Below are 17,515 nucleotides of genomic sequence, written 5' to 3' on the forward strand. Positions count from 1 at the left end.
GAACCCCAGCTACCCTGGCTTCAAAGACACAACCTAGAGTGACGATGGTGCTTTCAGAACTACCCAGAGGTAGATGTAGCAGAGTCAGGGTGGGAGCCAACCCACTGGGAATCCCTTTCCATTGCGCCAGGATGTCTAGCCAAGGCTTCACTCCCAACAGTTTGCCAAGTGCTGCAACCACCTGGAGGAAGGGGCACCCCTTCCTGCCTCACATACAGGGGCATGTGGGCTGGCGGAGGCCAGCCTGCCCCTCTTTGGTACTCAAGAACTGGCGAAGCCTGGTGGCAGTGAACTAGGCCACACAGGAGGGGGAGGAGAACTTCCGAGTTTATGGCTACCCTCGTGCTGTAGCTTTGGTGGACTCAGGCTTTTGCCCCAGCAGCAAGGAAGCCTATGCTCACTGCCCCAGACTTTGCAGTCAAGTCATGGAATGGCTGTTTGACCTGGGTTCAGATGTGCCACTCCCTCAATGGGTGACCCCGGGCAAGCCCCTTTGCCTCTCTGATCCTCAGTTTGCTCATCAGTGAAGTCTGTTAGCACCTGAAAGAAGCCCTGGTGGTGGCTCAGTAGTTAAGCCCTTGGCTGTTCACCAAAAGGTCCGCTGTTCGAACCCACTGGCCACTCTGCGGGAGAAAGATGTGGCAGTCTGCTTCTGGGAAGATTACAGCCTTGGACACCCCGTGGGGCAGTTCCGCTCTGTCCGATAGGGTCACTATGAGCCCAAATCAATTCAGCTGCGCACAACAGCGTTAGCACCCACCTGGCTGGGCTGCGGGGAGGATTAAGTGCAGTCATGTGGGCAGTGAGCGGCACAGGGTAAATGCCCAGCACACCAGGCCTTTCTCCTGAAGCACCGCTGGGTGGGTTTGAATCACCAGCCTTTAGGGTAAAAAAAAAAAAAAACACCTCATTGCTGTCAATTCCCACTTATAGCGACCCTATAGGACAGATTAGAACTGCCCCCTAGCGTTTCCAAGGGGCAACTGGTGAATTCGCACGGCTGACCTTTTGGTTAGCAGCCTGAGCTTTTAACCACTGTGCCACCAGGGCTCCAAACCCAAAAAACCAAACCTGTTACCCTTAAGTTGATTCTGACTCATAGCAACCCTATAGAACAGAGTAGAACTGCCCTTTAGGGTTTCCAGGGAGTGGTAGGTGGATTTGAATTGCTGACCTTTTGGTTAGCAGCCGAGCTCTTAACCGCTGCAACCAAGCTCAAACCGATTGCACCACTGAGGCACCGCCAATAAAGGGTAGCTTAATAGTTAACCCTAGAGGAGCTGCTTCTGGGGTTTTCCCATGGTGGAGGTCTTCTGAGTGAGGTCGAGAGGGGTTCAGTGCACAGTTAGCATCTGGATTCTCCCCTTCCACCCTCTGTAGTTCCTGAAAAAGCACAAGAATGCTGGGGCGGTGCTGTTACTGCCGTTCGTAGTATCCTGCATCAACCTGGTCGTGCCACGCTTCTATTCCATGTTCGGGCTGGTGGAGAGGTACGAGATGCCACGGCATGAAGTCTACATCCTCCTGATCCGGTAGGTGTGCCCGTCCCGCCAAACACCCCTTGTTTCTACGAAGCAGCTGGAAGCTAGAAAGGGTTATGCCCAATATCAGAGTTCTCTTCTCCAGCAGGAATTTCAGGAGTAAAGTGTGTATGTGTGATATGGTAGCCTAGCCATAGAGCATGAGAGAACAGCTCTGAGAAACTACAGCAATTGAATACCTCTGCCTTTTGCTCACAGTAATGGCTTACCTTTCCCAGTGGCAACCAGCCCGAGGATTCCTAGCTTTTCTAGGAATCAGATGTGCAGCTGTTCAGGCAGTGCACTGCACGAAAGTTCTGGCTGGGGGGGTGTGTGGAGACTGAGATCCACCCAGTGTTGCCATTAGTCAGACCGTGAGCCCTGGTACCCACTGTATCAGCTGGGGGAAGGGGTGCATTTTTGTGATTTCTACAAAGGCACCGTATGCACTAGAAGTGGCCCCAGGGCTTTGGTAAACAAAGCACAAAACTACCCAAATTTTGTACTCACAGCCTTTTCCTGGCTAGTTCCTCCCTGTGGCGGTGTTTGTAACAATACTAGTGCCAGAACGGGTTGCTGTTGAGTCGACTCCGACTCATGGCAACCCCACGTGTGGCAGAGCAGAACTGTGCTCTATAGGGCTTTTTGTTGTTGTTGATAATATTTTATCGCGTTTGTGGTGAAGAGATACACAGCAGTTTAGATTCCCATTCAACAATTTCTACACAAGTTGTACAGTGACATTGGTTACATTATTCACAATGCATGAACATTCTCATTACTTCCGTCCTGGTTGTTCCATTTCCATTAATCTAGTTTCCCTCCCCCTTACATTCTCATTTTTGTTTTAAAGTAATCGTTGACAGTTCGGTCTCATATAGGTGATTTTTAAAAGGAGCATAGTACTTAAAGTGATATTCTTTTTTTTTTTTTTTAAGCATATTTGTTGTTTAGCTACAAGGTGACCTCAGGGGTTGGTGTTAGTTCAAGGTTTGAAGAGTATTTCAGGGCAATAGGCTCACGGAGTCTTCTAGTCTAGTCTCAACCAGTCCAGTAGGTCTGGTTTTTGTTTTTTTTTATTTTAAGAATTTGAGGTCCTGTTCCACGTTTTTCTCCCATTCTATCAGGGTCCATCTATTGTGGCCCTGATTAGAACAGTAGGTAGTGGTGGCAGGCACCATCTAGTTCTTCTGGTTTCAGGGTAGATGGGACCATGGTCCGTTTAGACTATTTGTCCTGTAGGCTAGTTTCTTCTTTGAGCCTTTGGTTTGCTTCTTTCTCTTTTGCTCTGGATGAGTAGAGACCAATAGTTGTATCTTAGATGGTCCGCAGGGTTTCCAGTGGCTGATTTTTCAGAAGGAGATCTCTAGGCCTTTCTTTGAGTCACCTCTGCGTGGACTTGAACCTCCAGTCAAGTGCATGATCTATTTGTACCACCCAGGGATATTGTTCAGTAAAAGTAAACTAATGTATGAATCAGTAGATTTGGAGGGTCTTGGCTCTTTGGAAACTCTATGGGGCAGTTCTATTCTGTCCTATAGGGTCGCTGTGAGTCAGAATTGACTCGACGGCACTGGGTACTGGGTTTAATACTGGCTAGGCACTGAACAAGCGGTTGTGGATCTGGCATTGAAAAAGACCCATCCATTTCCTTCCTTCATGGAAGTTAAGAGTCTAGTACAGTGGTTCTCAACGTTGAGCATGCATGAGAATCATCTGGAGGGCTTATTCAAACACAGCTTGCTGGGTCCCACCCACAGAGTTTCTGATTCAGTAGGTCTGAGGTAGGTTCTGAGAATCTGCCTTTCTCTCAAGTTTCTAGGTGATGCTGATGCTGCTGGTCTGGTGTCAGTGGTTTAGTGGCATATGATTCTTGGTACACCTATACCAGGGCCCCATTAAAATCAGCAGGTACCATCTAAGGCACAGTTGGTCTCTGTTCACCTGGAGCAACAGAGGAAGAAGGAGAGTCAGGAATAGAAGGAGGAAATGAAATGCATGGCTAATTGCCTCCGTGAACAACTGCCTCCTTTACCATGAGACCAGAAGAGCTGGATAGTGCCTGGCTACCATTACTGAATAGTCTGATCAAAGATTCTTTAGAAGATCCTTATCAAAAGTGGGAAAATGCAGAACAGAGTTTTAAATTCTCATGGACTTTAGACTTTCTGGAGCTATGGAGGGTGGATGAACCACTGAAACTATTGCCCTGAGATAATCTTTAAACCTTAAACCAAGAACATCCCCTGCAGTCTTTTTAAAATCAACCAATACTTTAGCTTAGCTAAAGAATGTCTGCCTTGAGCATTGTGCTTTTTCAGTGGGAGCAAATTGACAACAGCAACTCGAAAGATTAGATAGGAACACCTTAGGGGGCAGTGAGTTTATGTGAATGAGGGAGGAACAACTCAGAAAAGGAGGGTGAGAATGGTTGCACAACTCAAAGAATGTAATCAGTGTCACTGAATTGTATATGTGGAAACTGTTGAATCGCCGTATGTTTTACAGTGTATATTCTCAAAATAAATAAAATTAAAACAAAAACCCCAGCACGTATTGAATTAAGCAAAATGAAAAACCAAAAAACCAAACCCAGTGCCGTCGAGTCAATTCCAACTCCTAGCGACCCTATAGGACAGAGTAGAACTGCCCCATAGAGTTTCCAAGGCGTGCCTGGCGGATTCGAACTGCCAACCCTTTGGTTAGCAGCTGTTGCACTTAACCACTACGCCACCAGGGTTTCCTAAGCAAAGTGAGTGAGCATAAAATCCTCTTTACCTGGATAGAGTTGTAAAGCTTAAGCAGGACCATTCAGTAAAGTGCTTAATAGTGTATACTGTGCACTCAATTAATGTTAAGCCTGCTTATTACTATTACAGTGAGGAGTGAAATCAGATAGTTTGGAGATGCACCAAAAGAGGGTTTATCAGTCAGAATAAATTAGGTTATGCTGTGGTAACAAACACCCTTCCCCTCAAATCTCAGTGGCCTGGAACTCAGTGACATGCTCATGCTACATGTCCATTGTGGATCAACAGTGCCTTTCTACTCGTACTAGCCTTTCAGGGATCCAGGCTGAGAGAGTAGCTACTCTCTGGAACGTTGCTGATTGTCATTCCAGAGGGAAGAGCTTGAGTGCTGGAGGGTCTCACACCAGCATTGAAATGCTCCAGCCTAGAAGTAACACACGTCACTTTTGCTCACAACTCATTTGCCAGAACTAGTGACATGGCCCATCCGACCACAGGATGGCAGGACTAGCGATCTTACCATGGGCTCAAAAGGAAATATGGGCATACAGCTCTAATGACTGCTGTGAGCGAGGGTAATGATAGTTGTTTTCTCTTCTGTTGTTTAGAAACATCTTTCTGAAAATATCCATCATTGGAATTCTGTGTTACTATTGGCTCAACGTCGTGGCCCTGTCTGGTGAGGAGGTGAGATTTCCATTCTGTTCTGCCTTACATCCAGTTTCTTAGCCTGTTAGCACCAGGGAGGAAGTGTCTCAAGAGCCATCATGCCTCCTATTTGGCATTGAATCCCTTGTGGGAAGAGAACAGAAGCTAATTTGGAAGGCAACAAGGAGGGAGGAGAGTCTCCCCCACAAAAAAACACAAAAAAACAAAAAAACACAGGTTCTAAAGACAGGCGGACTTGATTAGAAGACCAGCTGTGTCATCTACAGATGATCTAATCTCTTTTAGCTTCAGTTTTCTCATCTGTAGAATGGGGATAAACTACATCACATGTAGTCTAAGTACAGTGTCAGGCATATGTCGGGCCCTCAACAACAGATGGTAGTAATTTTGATACTAATCTGTCCAACCAGCCTTGGGATTTGGGAAGGATCCTTTTTGATCCTTGATGTTCCATTTTCTCCATAACCTACATGCGGTGGGCTTCACCAATCTGCAAACATATGAGTGCTGGCAATAGCAATTATGTCCTAACTCTGATCATTTCTGGCCCTCCCCTAGTTGAGAACAGCTTCTCACTCTTCCTCTACCCCAGAGAGTCTTCCTCAGTTATGTCTGGGAGCCCCTGAGGTGATGTCCTGTGTAGATGCAGGAACAGACCAGTCTTCCTGGTCTTATTAGGATGCTGCTCCCTGCTAATGGGGTCCTCGTGAAAATGGGACTCCACACCCCGAATTGCCCTTAGCTGTTGGTCATTCTGGATCCTCAGGGTACCCAGGCTGCCTTGTGGCTCAAAATGGAGTCAGGGGAATAGGGACCTCTCTCTACCTCAGTTACTCTTTGTCCCCGGGGCCCCAAAATAGCACTACTTGTGTCTAAAGTCAAACCATCTTACATGACATGGCACCCTCACCTTCCCTCCTTAGGTTCCAAACCAGTCCTCCAAGTTGGGCTGTTCAGAGCAGACCCCATGTTGTTCTTCCACATCTATCTGTTCATCTGTCCGTCTGTCAGTCTGTCCATCCATCCATCCATTATCCTTGTGCTGTGCACTCAAAACTTCCCTCTCCTCCTTTAGCCGAATCAAAAAGCTGCTGCTGGTCAGGGCTGTATTATCCAGTAAGCAAGGTAAGCACAGACTTACTTGTGCTTGCTTACTAATCTGTAGTGAACAATTTCACATAGAGATTAGTAAGTAAGCACAAGTAAGCCTGTGCTTACCTTGCTTATTGGGTCATCCACCCCTGTCAGAGACTGTAAATTTGAAAAGAGGCTTTGATTCTATAAGAAGGTGCTGTGGAGTTGGGAAAGAGACAGACGCCAGCCATACGTAGAAGCAGAATCTTTGATGTGGTGAAAAAATGTGAATTTGTTCATTAAAGATGATCTAGTAAACAAGGTAAGCACTGTGCTTACCTTGCCTGTTAGATAACCTGCCCCTGCTGTTGGTCCATCAGTTTACGGCGACAACTGCCTGCAAAAGTTACTGACCACCAGTTTCATAAACTGACTGATGCAAACTTCCAGTTTGTGCAAGCCAAGGCACCCTGCTTGCGTACCCAGAAAAGAAGACCCTGTATTGGCAAAAATGCACCATTAGGCTGAGTTCCTTAAACCAACAGATATGAATCAATTTTTAATCCTTAATCCTCTAGGCGACTTCCTTAATCCAACAGATATGAATTGATTTTTACCTAAGATCGATAAGCAAAAAGAGTGGAGGCGTTATTAACCATGGATGCCTTCTGTTTTCTGGAAGAAGCTCATTATCCCTGGCTGAGAATTGGGATCCAGAGGAGCTAGGACAGAGATGGAAAGTTTTGAGAGGAGAGATGGTGAGGTTTGGTGCATGTGGAAGACAGCCTTAATAGGGAGAAAGGGAGTGAACGCCCTTGAAAATAAAATCAGCCTAGTGGTGCATTTTTGCCAAGAATGCCAGTCTTTTCTGGGTACACAAGCACTTGGTCAGACTGAGCTGCCAGCCGCGTGCTAATGAGAATGGGCGGAGGTAACATCCCCATCTTGTATCCTGACTCTTGATTGCCTTCCAGTGTTGGGAAACTCTCATTGGCCAGGAAATCTACCGGCTCCTTCTGATGGATTTCGTGTTCTCTTTGGCTGATTCCTTTCTGGGGGAGTTTCTGAGGAAGTAAGTAACTCTTGGGGGGCAGTAGTGGTTCAGTGGTAGCATTCTCGCCTTACACGCGGGCCAGTGTACTTTAAATGTAGTCCCTACCCGTCTGTCACTGGAGGCTTTGCATTTGCTGTGGTGCTGAGCAGAAAACCCTGTGGGTCACCTTGGTCTGATCCACAACCCATCATGGGGATGATGCAGGACCAGGGACTGTTTTGTCCCATTGTGCACGGGGTCGCCATGAGTTGGGGGCAGCTAACAACAACAACAACAAAGTATCTGTTTGTCAGTCTTGAGTAATAACTACCTGACTCCGTAACCACAGCCCGATTCTGGGCTAGGCAGGAAGTACAGACCCCTTACGCGCTCAGAGGATGCATCGTTCCAGGTCTGCCTGTTGTCCCCTGGAATATTGCTTCCGTCTGAATTAACTAAGATTCCACCTTGACCTACAGTCCTGTTGGCACAGTTCGTTTGGTTCAGTAGGCCCTTTACAACCTTCTCTTACAACAGTTCTGAAAATAATACACAGAAACTGAGGGCCATTTGAAATCCTATCCACCGTAGATATTTTAATCGTTGAGTGAATATCCTCCCAGATTTTTTTTCTATGCCTATGTACACATACTGCTGTATGTGTGTGTGCTATATAATTTTTAAAAACCAAAGAATGGTCACAGTGTAGAATCACAGTGGAATGTGCGTTTATCTAACCTTATTACTATCCATTGGCATCTTTCCCTGTCAGTGCGTATAAACTTAGGTCATAGTTTTAATTTAATTTATATACTAGCTTTTATTTTAGACCTCGCCAAGTATAAGTGATAGAAATAAATTAGCCACTAATATTAAATGTTGAGGGACTGTCATCACTGACCTGTATGTGGTCCTCTGTTTACTTATTCATTTATTTTAATTTATTGTAATGTAGACATTTGCATGTTTGTATGAGCTGTTGATTTAGGATCTAGGGATAAGGTGTGATTCTTCCCTCAGCGTGTAGGCTGAATGCCACATAGGCTGAATGCCATATAGACTGAATGCCACATAGGTTGAAAGCCACATTTCTCCACCCGGTTCTACCCAAACTCACTCTTATTCCAGCTTCTGTCCAGGGCCTGGACATAAAGGTGAAAAGTTTTTCTGATGATAACTCCTCTGTATAAAGAAAGCGGTGTGGTCTCAGCTCTCCGCAGGGTAAACGGAGACCTTTGCTTCCCTCTTGTGGATTTAGAAAATAGGGAAACACTATTGATCTGGATTTAAAAAAAAAAAACCCCTTTGCCGTTGAGTCATTCCGACTTATGGCAACCCTATAGGACAGGGTAGAACTGCCCTATAAAGTTTCCAAGGAGTAGTTGGTGGATTCGAACTACTAACCTTTTGATTAGCAGCCAACCTCTTAACCACTATGCCACCAGGGCTTCTTAATCTGGATTTGTCGTTGTTGTTAGGTGCCGTCGAGTTGGTTCTAACCCATAGTGACCCTACAGGACAGAGTAGAACTGCCCCCATAGAGTTAGCAAGGAGTGGCTGATGGATTCAAACTCCTGACCTTTTGGTTAGTAGCCGAACTCTTAACCATTGACAGCAGTATCCAAAAACTTAAGCAATTTTGGGTTTATTTGGGTTGGAGGGTGTTGAGTTCCTATGGCCTGTGAGAAAAAAGGTTTAATAAGCAAAGAATGGTATAAACAAGATAATCGTTGTTGTTTACTGCTATCTTGTCAGTTTTCAACTCATAGTGACCCCCTGTGACAGAATAGAACTGTTCCATACAGTTTCCGAGGCTGTAATCTTTATGGGAGCGTATCGCCAGGTCTTTCTCCCGAGGAGCCTCTAAACCCACTGTTGTCGAGTCAATTCTGACTCACAGTGACCCTGTAGGACAGAGTAGAACTGTTTCCAAGGCTGTAAATCTTTATGGAAGCAGATTGCCACATCTCTGTCCTGTGGAGTGCTGGTGGCTTTGAACTGCTGACTTTTATCAGTTAGCAGATAACTGCCTACCCACTCTTCCACCAGGGCTTCTTTCTCCCTCAGAGCCCTTGGGTGGGCGCAAACCGCCAATTTTCTGTTAGCAAACGATTGCTTAACCATTGTGCCACCAGGACTGCTAAACAAGATAATATGTGTGCTGGCTGAAATAATTCGGTTTAAAAATGTTCTCTGGGTTTCTTTAAATCATTCTAGCAGCACCCCATTTGAATGCATTGTATTAATTCCATTTTCCCTCAATTTTTATAACAAACCTCTTGTTCATTGTGTACTTATTTCCACTAACATCAGAGGAATGAAATTATTTCTTCAAAAACATGCTTATACTTAGAACTTAAAAAAAAAAAAAAATTGGCGAGGGAATTTACAACTTTCTTCCCAACTAGTGAGGGTCTCCTTAATTGATCGACATAGTCCTTGGGGGAATCTTTTGAAGGAGGAAATTGATGGTTTGGGTAGTAAACTCAGCACATTTTTGCAGAATCATTGGGATGAAACTTATCACAAGCCTTGGCTTACAGGAGTTTGACATCGCCAGAAACGTCCTGGAGCTGATCTATGCACAAACCCTGGTGTGGTAAGTCTGTGGTTCCCACCTGACTTGGGGACTTGGACTTTCATTGGCGAGGCCCCAGCATCTGCTGTTGTTTTTAAATCTGTGCAGCCAGTCTGAGAATGTGAATGTAGATCCAGACTATTCTTTTCCTTTATGAGATCTTGAGGACTTCAGACAAGATCCCATAGAGCAGGGATTAGCCTGCGGATGTGTTTTGCTGACTCCCCAGAGTGCTTTTCCTGAAAATTTAACCGCCAATATTAAAAGACCAGGAGGGTTTACATAACATTTTAAAATTCCTGGCTTCTTTTGAATAAAGGAAAGGTCTGTCCCGTCTTCCTTCGTAGTAGTAATTGGCTGGGCCTTGACCTTGGCGAGGGTCCCCAAACCAATGGCCATTGTGTCGACTTCGGCTCATGGCAATCTCACGTGCATCAGAGTAGAACTGTGCTGCATAGGGTTTTCAATGGCTGATTTTTGGGAAGAAGATCTCCAGGCCTTTCTTCTGTAGTGCCTCTGGGTGGACCTGAATTGCCAGTCTTTCAGTTAGTAGCTGAGTGCGTTAATCACTTGCGCCACCTGGGGACACTGGGTGTCTTCAGTTTGCCCTGTCCCTCACCTTGAACCTTTGCCTCACCAGCATAGATTTGCCAGTTCTCATCACCCTTATGGTGTTAGTTTTCTTACAGTAGAAAACATTACTTCGCATTTCTGTCCCAAGAGAAGAGGGAAAATACAGAAAGGCAGAGAGGGCTGTGTGTTTCTTATTTTTGGCCTGCTTCACTCATTGATGTATTGTCCGGTGGGGCCTCTATAGCTATTACATTTTAAAAAGTCAGATTCTGACTCTTGGCAACCTGATGTGTTATAGAATAGAACTGCTCCGTAGGGTTTCTTGGCTATAATCTTTCCGGAAGCAGGTCACGAGTCCTTTCTTCCGTGGTGCCACTGGATGAGTTCGAACCACCAACATTTAGGTTGGTAGTTGGATACAAACTGCATCACCCAGGGACCTTCTTATTTAACAGATATTAATAGACATTCCATGCTGACTTTGTGCCAGGTATCTTTAATTCCAAAGCCCTAGCCCTCATTCTGTGACCATTTGACTGAAGGTGCCAAAAAGAAATGTGAGCAGTGAGGGGGGAAAACTACCAACAGAGACGGCTGGAGTTATGTTTGTGCCTTTAAGGGTTTTGTTGATAAACCGTGAATAAGCACAATCAGAAACACAAATCTTTTCCATTTTCTGTAGCAATTAGATTTAGCCTCTGTGAGTTTTAGGAGAATATTGCCTTTGATGGTGAGTTTTCAAAGAAGGTGATACAGCAATGCAAAGGGGAATGATGGTAGAGGCGAGGGGAGGAAAACCTGCCCATTTTTTGGCATATCTATATATCACCTGGAAAACCCTGGTGGCGTAGTGGTTAAGTGCTACGGCTGCTAACCAAAAGGTCAGCAGTTCGAATCCATGAGGCACTCCTTGGAAACTCTGTGGGGCAGTTCTACTCTGTCCTATAGGGTTGCTATGAGTTGGAATTGACTCGGTGGCAGTGAGTGGTGGGCTCTATCACCTGAGGAGTCCCTGGGTGGTACAAACACCTCTAGGCTACTAACTAGGGGTTGTAGGTTTAAGCCCACTCAGAGGCACCTTGGAAGACAGGCCTGGTGATCTCCCAAGGGAAAATCATCCATCAAAAACCCTATGAAACACCACTCTACTTTTGACACACATGGGGCCGCCATGAATTGGAGTTGACTTGATAGCAGATCTTTTTTTTTTTTATGTATCACCTATAGTGTTATTTAATTAATATTTTGTTTTAAGTTGTCTGTCACTTTTTTTGGAGTGCCTGGGTGGCACAAATGGTTAAGCCCTTGACTATTAACCAAAAGGTTGGCAGTTCGAGTCCACCCAGAGGTGCCTCAGAAGAAAGGCCTGGTGACATGCTTCCAAAAGGTCACAGCCTTGAAAACCCTATGGAGTGGTTGTTCTGCTCCATATATATGGGGTGGCCATGAGTTGGAATTGACTCCGTGGCAACTGGTTTGGTTTTTGGTTTGCCACGTTTTTACTTAAATTTTTTAAGTCATCTTTTTTTTGCAGTCACAAATGAATTGTAAAATCAAGTGTCATTTGACATAAATTGGAAATAACTGGGAAAATAAAGGCAATTGTATTTTTAAAAAGCCAGTAAATTTAGCTAGGTGCTGCTGCCTGTCGAAGCTCTCAGGCTAAAGCCTACTTGTTTTTCAAAATGGGAGTCTGGTAAAAATAAATAAATAAATAAATAAAAAAGCGAGTTGGCAAGTGTGAGGAGTTAAAGACAATCTAGTATCAAAGGAAGATTTTCTTCTTTGGGTCCTCAGAAGCATGGAAGAGGGTTGAAGAGGGAACGCCTTTCTCACTTGTAACTCAGTGCAGTTAAATGCCTTGTCCCTGTAGGGCCTCAGACCTTCGTGAACAGCACAGGGTGAGGGGTCAGAGAGAGGAGGGACATGTCCCCCACTTCGGGATATGCCAGATTAGGGCATACTGGAGGTCATCTGCTGGTTCAGTGACTGCGTTCTCTGCAAAGCCATTTTTGGGAAGAGAGCATCTGTGGATGCTGGGTGTGGCCGGAAATTGCCTGCTTAGCTGTGATGGAAGCCATCTCTTCCCCTTCTTTCCAAACCCTCGTATCTGAGTCCCACCTCTCACGTGTCCTCTGGTCTCTGACATTCACCCTCTCTCTCTTGCAGGATTGGAATCTTTTTCTGCCCTCTGCTGCCCTTCATCCAAATGATTGCTCTTTTCATCATGTTTTATGTCAAAAATGTGTGTCCATCCGAAGTGGGACCCAACCAGCTTCACGGAGCCACATGTGACCTGGGGAGGGCCTGGGAGGGACCTGTAGGGGTGGGGGCAGCAGATGGGAGATGGGCTGCTTCTCTCCTCAGATCAGCCTGATGATGAATTTCCAGCCTCCGAGCAAAGCCTGGCGGGCCTCACAGATGATGACTTTCTTCATCTCATTGCTCTTTTTCCCATCCTTTACCGGAGTCCTGTGCACCCTGGCCATCACCATCTGGAGGTAGGAGATGGGGTCTTAAGGTGATGTTTTAGAGATGGGTGGGTGAGTAACCAACAGACAGTAAAACCAAGAGGAGACTATATCCTAGCATGGGCGTCACACATCAGGGTGCCACAGTAAGGAACCAGCAGCTTCCTTGCTTGTGCCATGTGTTAAGCTTCCTGAAAGGGGCATAGGCCAGTTCCTTGACATGGAGAACAGAACTTTACTCAAGCTAACGGAAAGGTCCTGTCTGATCTGGCTCCCTCCTATGTTCTCCAACCTCCTCTACCTTTGGCTCCTCTGTCCTCCAGCCCAAATGCTCTTGTTCCATTCTGGGGTCCCAGCAAGCTCCTCCCCACATGGTCCTTTGTTTGGATGTCCTCCCCACTCCCTTGCATGGCTGTCTTCTTCCCATCCTCTGGTTCTCAGCTTGAATGTCATCTCTAAGACATGCCCTTCCTTGACCATCCTGTCTGCAGACCATCCTCATCCTTCCTTCTCTTAGGGCTCTGCTTCCTTTCTTCGTTCCATTGTTTATAGTCAGAAATGGTTAACACTTTGTTTGTTTCATTGTTTACTCATCAGTTATGCTCCTTCTCTACTAAACTGTAAGCCCAAGAGGGCAGGACCATGTCTGTTTGTTTACTATGGGACCCCCCGGGCCTGGCTAGCACAGTGCCTGGTAGAAGTTCAATGAACCTTTGTAGAGTTGTAGAACGAATGAACAAAGGAACTAAGGGAGTTGATTTTTAGGATGCATATGGCACTGGAACCATCAGGAACTGAAGGAGCTTCAGGACAGGCTCTTCTGCTTCACCATGTCCTACTTTTTACATCTCCTCTCCTTTTTCTCTTCTAACCAGTTTCCTGCTGCACTCTAGTTTCTGCTCATTGATAACAACTGCCTATATATGGCCATCATTGTTACGGCTTCAGTTTCTATAGCTGACAGACTTCTGTCTTCATATTTCTTAATTCAAGTTTCCAAGAAGGGAATGATTGGTCCAGTTTGTTGGTTCAAGCCAGGATACCATATAGGTCACTGCCTGGCCTTTGTGTTGGCCACCATTGGATCAGATGATACCCCTGGTCTAATCAGCTAGTCCTCAGAGTACAGGTCCTAAGTACAAAACACCTCAGCTGAGGCTGTGAGCTAGAAAAGGGCAGTGGGTGGAACAGGCAAGAATTGCCACTTCCAGATCAGGAGTCGAGGAAGGACACCCTGATTCTAGAATAAACAATACCTGAGCCTCATGCCAGAGTTGAGTTTCTGTCCTGTGTTTTACCAGATTGAAGCCTTCAGCTGATTGTGGCCCATTTCGAGGTCTGCCTTACTTCATTCACTCCATCTACAGCTGGATCGATACCCTAAATAGCAAGCCTGGCTACGTTTGGGTTGTTTGGATCTACCGGAACCTCATTGAAAGCGTGCACTTCTTTTTCATCCTCACCCTCATTGTGTTGTAAGTGGAACTTGGCAGGGGGTGGGGAGAGTGGGTGGGTGGTAGGGGGCAGGGGATGCAGAAGCAGCTGGGTGGGGGTCCAGGTGGGGACGGGGACACTTCATGACTGTCAGATGGACAGCCCACGGGATGGGGAAGCAGAGGGCTCTGGCAGAGTTCAAGACTGTGGATGATCCAGATTCTACTCGGAAATGGGTGGGTAAAACCTGGTGGTATAGTGGTTAGGGGCTACAGTTGCTAACCAAAAGTCCGCAGTTTGAATCCACCAGGTGCTCCTTGGAAACTCTATGGGACAGTTCTGCTGTGCCCTATAGGGTCACTATGAGTCTGAATCGACTCAATGGCAACAAGTTAGGTGTTTTTTTTTTTTTTTTTGGTCTAGTTTCTTTGCCTGTTTTATGAAAAAAGCAATACCTATTGACTCTCTTAAGTGATGATACCAAACCCACTGCCATCGAGTAAATTCTGACTCATAGCGACCTTATAGAACAGAGTAGAACGGCCCCATAGGGTTTCCAAGGAGCACCTGGTGGATTTGAACTGCGGACCTTTTGGTAAGCAGCTATACCTCTTAACCACTACACCACCAGGGTTTCCTAAGAGATGATATGAGAATAAAATGAAAAAAGGGCTATGAGAATGCTTAGGAAAATTATATGTGTGGCTCTGAGACTGTTAGCTGTCTGAGATGTTAGGATGATTTGGGCATTACTGATATGTGGTGGGTATGGGGATATGTAGGATATTGTATTTACCTTTGAATTTTTGTCAACCAAAGCACCGCTGACGTAATGACAGCTTTTTGGGGAAATCAGAAACATTCAATGTATACATCAATTGTAAGATATGTTATTTTAAATATATTAACCTGTGTATGGAAGGGGGGGGCACATCATACGAAACAGTAGGTTCCATTAAAAGCCAGGCCAGATTAAACAGAGTACACATTTAATTATAAAGATTGGCATAATAATAATAATAAAACCTTTTATTATTATTTTCTCCTCTGATTTGGTCTCTATCCTTGTTGACACGACAGATTTTCTTTGGTAGTAGTAGTCCGGGTTCCAGCAGGAGGCTGATGGCTCACTTAAAGGGTTTAACTGAAGAAAGTTTCATGAAAATATTTACAAAGGTATGGGCAGGTTAAAAGAACCGGCAGGGAAGGTGAAGTACCGTGTGGGGAGCCACAGTGGGAAGCTGCTATGGGCCCCTTGGCCTGAAGGGACAAGGCGAGGGAGTGGTGTTAGCAGAGACTGGAAATTGCTGGGGCATGGAGCAGGGGCTGCCTGACAGGAACTGTTGGCAAAGAGGACAGCTACTTGCAGAACAGGGAGGGGGTAAGGGAAAATAATGCCTCTTGCCTCCAATGGCTGAACCCAACTGGAAGCCAAAGGGTAAGGAAGCTTGGCTGATGTGATCACTTGATGGAGATAAGGAGTATGGATATATGTTTGGGAGAGAGTTCCAGGCAGAGACCATAAAGTCTAAGAGCCCTAACACAGGAGCAAGCCTGGCACATTCGAGGCCAGTGAGGATGCCAGCGCTACTAGAGCAAGGTGAACTTGGAGAAGGGGATAGGGTGAGTTACAGATGTAAGGCAGGGGTTGAGGGGCAAATTATTTAGGCCTTAGGGTCCATTCTGAGGACTTTGGCTTCTACTTGGAGTAAACTGTTGCAGGATTTTGAGCAAAGGAGTGGCATAATCTGACAGGTTTCAAAAGAATCACTCAGGCTACCGTGATGAAAGATGACTGTAGATGGGGCAAGAGAGCAAGCACGGCGTTTTAATCCTAGTGCTTTGGATGAGATATGGTAAGGCCAGAGGCAGATTAAGAAAGAGAGACCTAGAAAGTTTTAAAGGTTTTACTATATTCACCATTCCCTGGGGAGAACACAGCATGCCCCTTGGGGCCACTCAGGGGTTATACTGGAGACAGGGTAAAAAGCTGTACTTGTTGGAGAAGGCTTATGTATGGCAAACAGAGTGGGTGGGGCATAGAAGCTGTCCCTACTTGTTTGGTATCTGACCCTGATGCAGAGTCGGGCGGGTGCATAGTGGCTCACACCAGTAAGGGGAGTGGTTGGAGAACGGATTTAATCAATTGTTCAAGAAGGGGAACACACTGGCCTCTAGCTGGGACCTCAAAACTGGGTCAAGACAGCATTTGTGATAGTACAAAGGGTGGCTCAGTATTCTCGCCTTCCATGCAGAGACCTGGATTCAATTTCTGGCCAATGCACCTCATGTGCAGGTCACCACCTGTCTGTCAGTGGAGGCTTGGATGTTGCTAGGACACTGAACAGGTTTTAGTGGAGCTTCCAGACTAAGATAGACTAGGAAGAAAGGCCTAGTGATCTACTTGCGAAAACCAGCCAGTGAAAACCTTATGGACTGCATGGGGTGGCCATGAGTAGGGGTCCAACTAACTTGACAGCAGCCAACAACATGCATTACACAGACAGACGCCGAATATTCAGGGAAGAATCTTTTCTGGCCTCTTCCTAGTGGTTGCTGACAATACTTAGCATTCCTGGACTTGCAGCTGCAACAGTCCAGTTTCTGCCTGTGTTGTCACATGGCCTCTGTGTGTCTGTGTCTCCGTGTGTCCTCTCCTCTTCTTGTGAGGACACCAGTCATATTGGATTTAGGGCCATCCTAATCTTGTATGACCTCATTTTAACCTAACTAGTTATATATGCAAAGACCCTATTTCCAAATAAGTTCATATTTTGAGGTTCTGGGTGGACATGAATTTTGGAGGAACACTATTCAACCCAATACAGGAGGCTTTTGCAATAACCCAGGTGTGGCTTGTACCAGGGTGGTAGTAGTGGAAGAGGTGAGAAGTGATCAGATTCTGGATATATTTTGAAGGTAAGTTAGCGTGATTTCCTGAAGAATTGGTTGTGAGGTATGAGAGGTGGCATCAGGGAGGATGGCCAGATTTTTTACCAGAGTACCTGGGAGAATGCAATCACCATTATCTGAACCCAAGAAGATAGCAGGTGGGGCAAGAGCTGCTGTGGACATGCTAAGTTTGAGATGTCTGTCAGACATCCAAGTAAGGGTATGGAGATAGTTGTCTATAAGAATCTGGAGGTCAGGGAAGAGGTACAGGCTGGAGATAAAAATTTGGGACTTATCAGCATAAGGATGGTATTTAAAGCCACAAGACAGGATGAGATCACCAAGGAGGAGAGTGTGTAGATAAAGAGGCCCAAGTACTGAACGCGTTCAAATCAAAAAGTGAGCCAGTTTAAGGAAAAATATTAAGTAAAGTACAAGTGATAAAACGATAAGGCAAAAATGATGACAGTGGTTCTCCAAAAACTATTGTTTGGGAAAAGCTGCTCTAGGAAAAATTCTTG

The 17,515-nt window shown here is 45.7% G+C and overlaps 1 protein-coding gene across 4 annotated transcripts in view; it reads left to right on the plus strand.

Moving 5' to 3' along the window:
- The window catches only part of TMC5 (transmembrane channel like 5), a 54,734-nt gene that overhangs the window by 29,618 nt on the left and 7,601 nt on the right, over positions 1 to 17,515 (plus strand). For 3 of the 4 annotated variants that reach the window (XM_064295648.1, XM_064295649.1, XM_064295651.1), the window contains 7 exons: positions 1,381 to 1,532; positions 4,879 to 4,957; positions 6,988 to 7,085; positions 9,550 to 9,645; positions 12,367 to 12,442; positions 12,565 to 12,698; positions 13,970 to 14,143. In XM_064295648.1, the coding sequence (XP_064151718.1) occupies positions 1,381 to 1,532; positions 4,879 to 4,957; positions 6,988 to 7,085; positions 9,550 to 9,645; positions 12,367 to 12,442; positions 12,565 to 12,698; positions 13,970 to 14,143 (809 nt within the window). The remainder of the gene's footprint in view (positions 1 to 1,380; positions 1,533 to 4,878; positions 4,958 to 6,987; positions 7,086 to 9,549; positions 9,646 to 12,366; positions 12,443 to 12,564; positions 12,699 to 13,969; positions 14,144 to 17,515) is intronic. The other variant, XM_064295650.1, reaches the window with a different exon arrangement.

This window comes from Loxodonta africana, chromosome 12, assembly GCF_030014295.1.
Source record: "Loxodonta africana isolate mLoxAfr1 chromosome 12, mLoxAfr1.hap2, whole genome shotgun sequence".
Lineage (NCBI taxonomy): Eukaryota > Metazoa > Chordata > Mammalia > Proboscidea > Elephantidae > Loxodonta > Loxodonta africana.